A 12072-nucleotide genomic window follows, 5' to 3' on the forward strand; every position below is an offset into this window, starting at 1 on the left:
GGTTATGTCCACCTACGTTTTGAAACAAAACTTAGGTACGCTAGAGGGAGGTACTGCCTTTTATAGAGTTTTTTATAAAATAATAGTACCATTTTTATTTATATATTTATTTATACACTATAATATAATAGTAAAATAGAAACAATGTAATTTACAACAATTCAACTAACTTAACACAGATATATATATATTTACAGTATTTGAATCAAACAAAAAATTTAATTTATGTTAAATCTTCGATGGTTCATTTTATATTTAGTGTTGTCTTAATATAATTGTTTTTATTTTATCTAAGATTAACTTTTCGGTTTGTGCTGTTTTTGAATTGCGTCATTTATTCTCCGTTTTCATATATGTAAATAAGTTAATGTTAAAATACGTAGGTATGTACAATTGTCATTACATAGTATAAAACAAAGCCGCTTCCCGCTGTCTGTATGCTTAGATCTTTAAAACTACGCAACGGATTTTGATGCGAGTTTCTTTAGTAAATAGAGTGATTCTAAAGATAGGTTTATCTAATACTATTAAGCGAGCAATTCTTGTATATATAATCTGAATCTCGGAAACGGCTCCAACGATTTTCATGAAATTTAGTATGCAGGGGATTTCGGGGGCGATAAATCGATATAGCTAAGATTCATTTTTAGCAAATGTCGTTTTATCCCTTTTTTTAGGCAATGAAAAAATGGCTACAATATCGTAAGAATGCAAAGGTACATTTCGCAATAGTTAACAAAGTTGTCATAGCTCAGGTGGGAAATCAATCGGTCGGGATATACCGAGAAGACCACGGTTCAAATCCAATCTCCAAATTGATTATTTTTTCTTTTTTTTTTCTAATTGCACTCATGATTTTTTATTTAAATAAGCAGTTCATATTATTTATTAATATGTCGGTAAAATCGAAAAATATTATTCATATTTTGTCAATATGTAATTCGTATTAACATATGATTTTCAAAAAACACGATTTACTAAAAATACCGAGCTAAGCTTGGTCACCCAGGTTACGGTTACTATATATAATACATGCATAATATAGTAGAGGAACACTGATAGTTTTAGAGGTTTCTAATGTGATGTCGTTAATAAACACTTGGTGCGCTTAAATTGCAAACGCTTGCTGAAGCCTACGAAATAGATCAATATAATGTGCTACAGAATTGTACACCTTAAAAAGGTCTACAAAAAAGTCCGCGTTGGTATATGTCTATCTTAAAGATAAACCACAATAACCTTTTTTAACCGACTTCAAAAAAGGAAGAGGTTACTCAATTCGACCGTGTATATATATAAAAACGAAAGGTCAGGGATTTTATGATACTCTACCCCTAAGGGGATAAAACGGGGGTTGGAAGTTTGTATGAAAGTCCTATGTTTTTGAAGTAACAGACTTGAAATTTAAAATGTATGTGCTCTATAGATGGTGAGAAGATGTCCAAATAATGTTTCTTTGAAATCAACTCCCTTTTGGAGTCAAAACGGGGGATTGTAGGTTGTCTCACTCATCACGAAATCTCCGAAAACGATACAAACTTGAAATTTGGCAGGTAGGTTCCTTATAGGGCGTATACATCCGCTAAGAACGGATTTTACGAAACTCGATCCCTAAGGGGATAAAACGGGGGTTGGAAGTTTGTATGAAAGTCCTATGTTTTTAAAGTAAGAGAGTTGATATTTAAAATGTATGCTCTATAGATGGTGAGGGGATATCCAAATAATGTATCTTATTATAAATAAAAGAGAAAGGTCACTGACTCATTCATCACGAGAACCCAAAAACCGCGTGATAGTCCATCCATCCAGGATGGACAAAGATGAAATTTGGCAGGGAGGTAGATTACAGTTAGTAAACGTCCGCCAAGAACGAATTTTGCGATATTCCACCGCTAAGGGGATTTAATTGGGGTTGATAGTTTGTATGAAATATATACAGCAGCCACAAGTTCGCCTGATATGTTATTTATACAAAAATGTGGTGTATAGAGAGATTTTATAAAAATAACTATTAAATTATACTAAATTTTGCCTTTTAAAAAGTAACTAGTGTGATAAGCATTTCAAGTGACTGAAATAAAAAAATAATTTGCGTTAAACATCTTAATAGAATTGTATTCATTCATTCACACGGACGTAGTCGCGGGCAACAATTAGTGTATTATAAAAAAAGTCCCCAAAAGTGTATGTGATCGATTCCCTCAAAATCTACTGAGAGGATTTTCATGTGGTTTTACCAATGGAGAGAGGGCTTCAAGAGGAAGGTTTACGGAACGGCTAAGCCGATTTTGATGAGAGTTTCACTGAAAGTTTGCCGGGAAAACTTTATGACACACTGATTTCAACGCGAGTGAAGACGCGGGCACAGCTAGTAACATTATAATTATATACATTTTTATTCGTTACTAGCTGTGCACGTGACTTCTTCCGCATGTAATTTAATAAAAAAGTTATCGTTCAGTTCGTAGAGTTATAAAATAAATAAATCTCTAAAATAAAAGTAGCCTAAGTTACTCCTTACTACATCAGCTATCAGTCAGTGAAAGTCCCGTCAAAATCAGTCCACCCGTTTTAGAGATTAGTCGGAATAAACAGACAGACAGAGTGACAGACAAACATTGTAAAAAAAAATTTGGTATATGTATCGTCTATACATCCATATAATTGCAGGATGTGCGTTCGTTGCAGAGTGATCTGAGCAATTTGGTGGAGTGGTGTGATGCGAACGGAATGAGCTTGAATCCGAATAAATGTCATGTGGTGCGATTCAGTAGGAAAAGAAATGCACTAACCAGAACCTATCACATTTATCATGTTCTGCTAAATGAATTCGACCACACTCGTGATTTGGGAGTGATCTTGGATAGTAAATTACGTTTTAACCTGCACATAGACGATATTGTAAATAGGGCTTTTCGGATGTTGGGCTTCGTTCTGCGCAACTGTAAGGAGTTTAAGAATCCCAGAACTAAAGTTACATTATACACCTGCCTCGTGCGTAGTATTCTGGAATATTGCTGTGTTGTGTGGAATCCACATTACAGTATCTATATTAATCGCTTAGAGAGCGTACAGAAGCGATTTTTATGGCACTTGTCCTATAGTTGTAACATGGCTGGAAATCTGCCTGATTACAACAATCGCCTAGCTCACTTTAACATTAAATCGCTTCGTCATCGTAGAGAGCTGCATGACATCAAATTTTTGTATAAACTCGTCAATGGAATTTTAGATACTCCTAACATATTGTCTAGTTTAATTGTTAGTTTAATTGTTAGTTTTTTAATAATACGCAGGAAACAGTAGTTCTTGAGAAAATAATGATGAAGTCTAATAGAGGGCACAAAGCATACAAGTTCTTGATATCAGAGCATAATCTATCTAAGTACATGGATGAAAAACTGTGGCCTGTGGGTGTAATTTTCCGTCGTTTCGTACATTTTAAAAACAGAAAAACGATTAGTGCTTATAACGACACTGTGTACGGCTCGAGCAAAACTCATAATGGATAGCAGCCCTCTTCAGATCGCTACTTTCAACTGTAGGAGTGTTAAGCGCTCCGTGGATGATGTCAGGAGCCTGTGTCGGACGTGTGGTGTGGTATGTCTCCAGGAAACCTGGCTACTACCACATGATATTCCATACCTCGGAACTCTAGACGGTGGCTTTGGGTACACAGCGACATCAGCAGTGGATACGTCTGTGAATATTTTACGAGGTCGTGCACACGGGGGTGTCGCAATTTTATATAGATACAGTGCGTTTCAAGAAGTGTCAGTGATACAATGTGATAACCCACGTATTTGTGCTATTAAGATTAGATTGTGTGAGAGACCGATTTTAATAATTTGTGTTTACATGCCTACAAATTCTGATGATAATCTGGACGAATTTATAAATTGTTTAAGTGTAATTAATGCCATTATTGACGAGCAGGGAATTGAATCGGTGTTTATAATGGGCGATTTCAATGCGGATCCGGGTAATTTGTTTTATAATGAACTTACGAATATTTGTAACGAACAACAGTGGTCATGTTTGGACGTAGATATACTAGGTTTGGATTCGAATACGTTCACGTATATAAGTGACGTGCACGGAACTACTAGTTGGTTAGATCATTGTTTGACAACTTACTCGGCTAAGCAATCTGTGATAAATGTAGACATTAAATATGACACTCGATGGTCTGATCACTATCCACTTGTTATAACATGTAACTTAACATCACTTACCCCTACTGTTTTACCGGACATTGAACATATTAATACAAATATTTTATGGGGTGTTCGAGATAAGAAGCAAGTGGATATGTATACAAAAGAGTGCAACGATCGATTAAAAATGATTGACATTACTTCAGACCTTTTAAATTGTAACTGTTTTTGTAAAAGCCATGATCACAGGCGTATTCTGAACGGTTTTTACTCGGACATTGTGTCTGCTTTGAGAGAGGCGGCGTTGGTGAGTCGTGGGAGTAAGAGACGGTTCGGTGGTGGCTCGCGCGTGGTGGGATGGAACAAGCACGTCAGCGACGCTCACCGGGTGGCCAGGACTAGTTTCACGAAATGGGTGCTCTATGGTAAACCTAAATCTGGTCTTATTTATCACGAGATGGTTGAAAGTAGAAGAAAGTTTAAATCACAATTAAAATGGTGCCAAGATCACCAGGAGCAATTAAGAATGGATATTCTTGTTAAGAAACACTGTAATGGTGATTTTCGTGGATTCTGGCGCGAGACAAGTAAAACGAATTTACGGCCTGGCCTACCGGTGAGCGTTGATGGCTCAAGCGCGCCCAAGGACATAGCTAACATCTTTAGGGCAAATTTTTGTGTTAAGTCACATGTGGGTCCTATGATGGAGGTGCACAATGCTGACATGAACGAGAAAGGTGATAGGATCTCATTCCTTCCCGAAGATATATATAAAGTTATACGACAAATGGACAGAGGTAAGTCTCCAGGCCACGATGGACTCAGCATTGAGCATCTCCAGCACGCTGGACCTCTTATTTTTAAGCTATTGGCTCTGTTTTATTCACTCTGCGTGGGTCATTCCTACCTGCCGGATGATCTCATGAAAACGGTAGTAGTTCCTGTCGTGAAAAATAAAACTGGTAACCTTGCTGACAAACATAACTACAGGCCGATATCGCTTGCCACTATCATGGCCAAGGTGTTTGACGGATTGCTTAACGCGCAGTTGAGAAAACACATAAAGCTGCACGATAATCAATTCGGTTTTCGCCCTCACCTGTCTACAGAGAGTGCTATACTGTGCCTTAAGCACACCGTCAAATATTACACAAGTCGCAAGACACCTGTGTACGCGTACTTCCTCGATTTGTCTAAAGCTTTTGACCTGGTCGTATATGATTTACTTTGGAAGAAACTCGAGCGAGTTGGCTTACCGCAGGGAATTATAAATATATTTCGATATTGGTACGCGAACCAGACCAATAGCGTTCGATGGGCGGGGACAATGTCCGATCCGTATCGGCTCGAATGTGGAGTCAGGCAGGGGGGGTTAACATCTCCAACACTTTTTAACCTCTACATGGATGACCTGATCGTCGCGCTCAGCAGGCAGCATGTCGGTTGTCATGTTGATGGAGTATGCGTAAATAATATAAGTTATGCGGACGACATGGTACTGCTGAGTGCGTCAATCAGTGGAATGAGACAGCTGGTACAGACATGTGAGGATTACGCGTGTTATCATGGCTTAAAATATAATGTTTTAAAAAGCAAATGCATGGTCTTTGGGGCTATCGGAACAAAATGCCCCCCGAATAGCCCACCCGTGCTTCTCTCTGGTGTACCCTTAAAAATGGTGGAGCAATTTAAGTATCTAGGGCATATAGTTACTACTTGTCTCAAGGATGATGCAGACATTGAGAGGGAGCTGAGGGCACTGTCAGTTAGAGCGAACATGTTAGCTCGAAGGTTTGCTCGTTGCTCAGCCCAAGTAAAGATAACACTTTTTAGAGCATATTGTACCTCGTTTTATACGTGTAGCTTATGGGCTGACTACACAAAGAAAAGATACAGTGACCTCCGTGTCCTCTACAATAATGCATTCAGGATACTGTTGGGGCTGCCCCGATGCTGCAGCGCCTCAGGCATGTTTGCAGACGCAAGAACCGACTGCTTCCACACCACCATGCGTAAGCGATGCGCATCTTTTGTGCGTAGAGTAAGGGGCAGCCAAAACAGTGTGCTGAAGATGATCGCGGAGCGTTTTGACTGCTTCTACCTCCGGCATTGCTGCGATAGACACCTTGCGATACAAATGCCGGAGCGAAAGCTTTAAATATTAATTATTATTATTATTCATATTGGACATTGTGTGATTGTAATTAGTTTGATTTTATTATTGTAATTGTATTTTTCAAATTGTCGTGACATTTATTAATTTTATTTTTTTTTTTTTTTTTAAAGTTGTATTTGCCTTAGATATCGAAGTGAACAATACATTAGATTTATATTATGTTTTTATTGGGTACATGTTTTTATTTTTAAATAGTAAAATTTACGTGTCCGTTATATGTATGCACATCTATTTTATTAAATATCATATTTGACATTGTGTTGTTGTAATTAGTTGTTTTAGTTTTAATATAATGAAATTATTGTTAAAATTATTTATTTGTATTAGGTATTGTTTATTATTAATGTGATTTTATTATTTTATTATTGTATTTTACAAATTGTCGTGACATTCATTAATTTTTCTAGTTGTTATAAGAATTGTTTAAGACGAATTGTTTTATGGGTCAATTGTTACCTGAAATAAAGAAATTATTATTATTATTATATTATTATTAAATTTTGTCATCCCCAAATTACCGCAACGACATATAAAACCTCCTTTTAAAATTAAAGGTGCAAAGTCAAATTTAGGCCAGTTTTCCCCTCTTAACCGAACTCTAAAGATTTATAACAAGATCCACAATTTAGAAGTCTCTAATAGTAATGTTATAGACATTTTCTCGAACTACCCTAAACTGTTTCATAAGTTAGTGACTGAGCTTACTGGTGTCTAAGGTTTAAGAAATTAAAACTTTTTCTCTTTTTTTGTATTATTCCTAATATTATATTATATTATTATTTTTATTGATTCTCATTATAAAATTAAATTAAAACTTAAATTTTATTTTTATAACGTTCACTTATCATGTATTGTATTGTATCAGTTTTGGCTCTTATTGTATTAATTTTGTATTGATGAATTGATTAATTAAATTTGTTCTATTTTATTTATAATTTTTATTGTAATATCAATTTCTTTGTTTTCATTGTATCAAATCAAATTATATTGTATTAATTTAAATCCTAATTTTTTTTGAGTTGTGGGTACGTACTTAAGATTCGTATAATGCATTTCTTAATAAGCACTCTCGACTTGGGGAGTAAGCTGGTGAAGGCGTGACGAGAGCGTTACAAAAACTGTGATCAGGCGCGGCGAACGGAAGTTGAAAGGGGATATAAGTTAAATGGAGTTAAAGAACTTTTACTTCAATCGTGTGGTCTAAAGCACACTGATATTTTTTTGTAAGTATGTTGAATACTTATAATTATGATGTACAAATACAAAACTTGAAACACAACAAGGCCTGACTTAATTTGTTCTTGTAGTAATTAATAGTTTGTATCCTATTAGCCTACTAATTGTAATATGTGTGACATTGTCGCGGAGGTACTGTTACCTGCGTGCCAAAAGCGTCTACGGTCCCGTTTTGTCTGAACAATGCATTAATTAACACTTTATTATTCTTTGTTTTCATTGTTAGGATAATGCTTGGCCTCTAGACATCAAATATCTTTTTCTAAAATAAAATTATCTACTCACTGACAAGGAAATTTTCTTTATTTATACTTTTTATATACTTATAAATAATTATCAACGAAACTATTAAACTCTTTATTATATATTAGTTATGTATTAATGACAGAACTGTAGACAGTAAATAATAAAAACAAATTTATATATGTATCTAAAAAAATAGTGATGATACACATTGTGATGATATATTTCACAATTTTGCAAAGCAAATTTTTTTTTTAAGCGAATCGACAATTGCTTTTATTTGTTTATTTACTTACATATTACTGAAATCAAGTATAAAATATAATATTCATTGTTTTTTTGAGAACTTCGTTTGCAAATAGCTTTTTCAGTATTGACACCTAACGTTTGTCGCTAGGCTCTTATATAATATAGGGCAGTAGGGTACCTGACGGAGCGTGTCCTATATTCCAATTTTCCTCTCTTCGCGCCAAATGAATTGAATATAGCTGATACATCAAGTAGCAAAATGAAATAAGTTATTCCATTTATCAAAGAAAAAAGCGAGTGAAATATACTTAATTTATTTCGTAAAACAAAAAGCGTAGATATAACTTTATACATAGGTATTTAATGAGCATTATTCTCAAGTTCGATATAAATAATTGTGTTTGCTCGCAAAAGAAAAAAAAACGGACTTCAATTACATCGACGAGTAATACAACGTAGATCGACGAAAAATAGTCAAGTAACTACGCTTTATCAAAGATTTCTCAAAAAGTAGTTATCAGATCTCAATAAAATTTATATGTGACCACATGACAAATATCAGCTTTCGATTAAATTAAAAATTATTGAAATCGGTACACCCAGTAAAAAACTGTTGCGGATTTTCAAGAGTTTTCCTCGATTTCTCTGGGATCCCATCATCATATCCTGGTTTCCTTATCATGGTACCACACTAGGGATATCTCCTTTCCAATAAAAAAAGAATTATCAAAATTGGTACATCCAATAGAGAGTTATGCGGTATAATACAACGTAGGTCGAAGAAAAAAGCGTCAAGTAAAAACGCATTATTAGATATAACTCGAAAAGTAGTTGTTAGATCTCAAATAAATTTAAATGGGACCAATTGACACACACCACCTTTCGGTTAAAAAAAATTGTCGAAATCAGTCCACACGGTCAAAAGTTTTGATGTAACATACATTAAAAAAAAACACAGTCGAAAAGAGAACCTCCTTCTTTTTTTGAAGTCGGTTAAAAATCTATGTGTATAGACCAATCTACATATCATCTACAGAGCTGACTATAAAAACGAAATAGAAAATTGCTGTCCTCTATTTATTTTCTCTACACTGGAAACTTTCTGAAGAGCAACATCGATTTGCAATGAAATGGAAATAAAGACTTCATCAAATGTGATACGTTATTTTTAGATTTATCAATACTAGTGGTCGCCCAGTGGTCAAAATTCGACCATAATTAATTTAAATAATGAGTTTGACCATTATTAAGTTTCTATTGTCAAAAACTTCTATAATAATAAACAAAAGAGTATATAATTATGCGTGTGTGTGTGTCAAATACATAGTAGTGTGTGTAATGTTTTTTTATTGTTTGAATGTATTTTTATGCGAAATTAAAACAAATATTAGCATTTGCACTCCTTTTCTATATAAATTACTAGCTGACCCCGCAAACGTTTTTTTTTCTTCCATATATGTTATTAACCCCTTTAATGTATACCCCTTTATAACTTAGGGGTATGAAAAATAGATGTTGAGTGATTCTCAGACCTACATTATATACATACAAAATTTCATAAAAATCGGTCCACCCGTTTCGGAGGAGTATGGTAACTAAGATTGTGACACGAGAATTTTATATAAAAGAATAAGTTTGCGAAATTTCACACGTACTCCTCCGGCCGCACAATTTTCGCAAAAAGGGGTACAACGTTTTTGCTTCATATATTAATATATAGATTTGTTAACTACTGTATTACTTTGTACTACACTTATGGTTCAATTTTCAAGTGCTAAAACTATCTAACTATTCCTTTCTTTTCTTTAATTTAATAATGAATTTTATTTTTCTCTTCCCTAATCCGGCTCTATCGAAAAATCCATTCTTAGCGGACGTCGACTAACTATAAACTACCTCCTTTGTACCTAACTAGTCAATGGCCTAAAAATTACATGGATACAGGTGGCCGGTCAATTGACGTCACAAAAAATGGGGTCCGGTATGTTGTCTGGTATCTGAATCACCACCATGTATGTTCCGCGATTTTTATAGTTTAGGAGTTATGATTTTTTTTTCGATTTTTGAGGAATTCAGACATGACCATCTTAAAAAAAAAATCTAATAAAAAAAAGAAAAAGATGTTTTAGAATTTTATTTTTGCAACTGAATTTGCATGAGTTGTACTTTTTTGCATAAATTAATCAGCTTCGTAGCTTTGAAAATGTAGGTCAAAAGCCATAAATTAACGTTCCCTGAATGATTATTTTCAACTTTTAATTAAAAATCTAAACAGGTGACCTTAATATGATTTCTTAATTAGTCTTAAAATTGCGACAGACTTCATAATATTAGAAAAAAAGTGGTTACTTAATGGGGAGAATTAGGCTAAAATCAGTCTTCAAATACAGCAAGGTGGAAAATTAGCCAAAAGATTAAAATTTTTTTAACATTCCTAAGGCTATTGAAGCAAATAGAAACTATAGAAGAAAAAGATTAAGCGACACCTTTGTTTTGAAATAGATATTTATGAAATGTGATTGATTATGAAACAACATTCTTTCTCATTTCTATTTATCAATGTAGTAAAACAAATTTAGATTTATCATTATACAGCACATACTTAATTAATCAATAAACGACTACGTTGTATTACTTAATTATTTTTAATTTGTTTGTATATTGAAACAATTGTTTGTGGGATTTTATTATACATACGAATACTATAACTGAGCAAGGAGACGTTTACTTTGCGCAGTCGGAAACTTGGAGTTACAATTTTATTATATTCTTTCTCGTGTTTATACTGCGATAGTCACTATTTACATTAGAACATTCAATATTCTTGTGAATATACATACCGCTAAGCAACATTTAAAAAGTTTGGATATACGACAATTGTCTTACGTCACATCTAACTTGGCCTTTCCTATATGACATAGGTAGAACCCTCCTGGCAAAACTAGATGCAAACGTCATAAAGTTGTTGAAGTTACGGCTCGGAATAGCACATTCAGCTGACTCCTCAACTCTATTTAGGGATAAAAACAGTTTTGGGATGAAGTTAAAGAAGCCATCGAAACTCTATAAACATCTCAGAGTTACCAAAATGCATGTCTTGGGACAATCCCAGGATGAAATAGTCTCATCTTTACCAGAAGACAATGTTATAGAGCTTGAGTTAAGACTTTAATTTCATAAACAATTTATGGCGGGTGCACAGTTTAATAGAGCTGGACTGGGTTCTGCAAAGAAAAAGGAAGACCGAGAAATAATAAAATCCTTCCTGAAACAAGATGAAAATGACAACTATAAAGTGCATGCAACGAATTTGGAAATACAAAGTGAATGGTTAACCATAGGTGAGTTCTGCATCCCGTTAGCCCTGAAATGGCGCACCCTACTATATGATTGGTCTCCTGCACTATTAAAATTCTATCTTAATGCCTTGCAAATAACCCTTCCAGACCACAGTAACCTAGTAAGATGGGGGAAAGCCTCTGGAAAATCTTGCTATTCTTGTGGTAAGGCAATAGGTACTGCTAGACACTTATTGGTAGGTTGCAAGGTGCTGCTTGATGGGGGGTTATTAGTCACGTCGACATGATAGAGTACTTGAAGCAGTAAGTCTTTCAGTAGCTAGAGCCCAAAAAGGATTGACCGCAAATAAACGACAAATTAACTGTATAAAGGATGACTCAACTGTCAACTTTAAAAGCAAGCCTTTCGGCACCGGCACCTGATTGGACTATTTTAATGGATACATATGACAAGCACTATAAAATCTTAGAGGATTTTGGTGTTTCGTCATCCAGACCTGACATATTCCTCTTTTCTAGACGTATTAAACATATTATTTTGGTAGAGATCACTGTACCGTGGGAAACCAACATTCCTAAAGATCAAACAATAAAATTAATAATATATATATGAAAATCTCATGACTTTTATAATACAAGAAGTTTTTTTTATCGTACGTCAAGATTGGCAATAAAATGTTTAAATTTTTAAATGAATGAAGTAGGTAAGTTT

The 12072-nt window shown here is 34.5% G+C and overlaps 1 protein-coding gene across 1 annotated transcript; it reads left to right on the plus strand.

The window, feature by feature from the left end:
- Nucleotides 1-3504: 3504 nt before the first annotated feature.
- Nucleotides 3505-6315, plus strand: LOC123655849. The gene has a single exon (XM_045591599.1). It carries the CDS (start codon nucleotides 3505-3507, stop codon nucleotides 6313-6315), a length of 2811 nt encoding a protein of 936 aa, XP_045447555.1.
- Nucleotides 6316-12072: the final 5757 nt, after the last annotated feature.

Source organism: Melitaea cinxia, chromosome 8, assembly GCF_905220565.1.
Source record: "Melitaea cinxia chromosome 8, ilMelCinx1.1, whole genome shotgun sequence".
Classification (NCBI taxonomy): Eukaryota; Metazoa; Arthropoda; class Insecta; order Lepidoptera; family Nymphalidae; genus Melitaea; species Melitaea cinxia.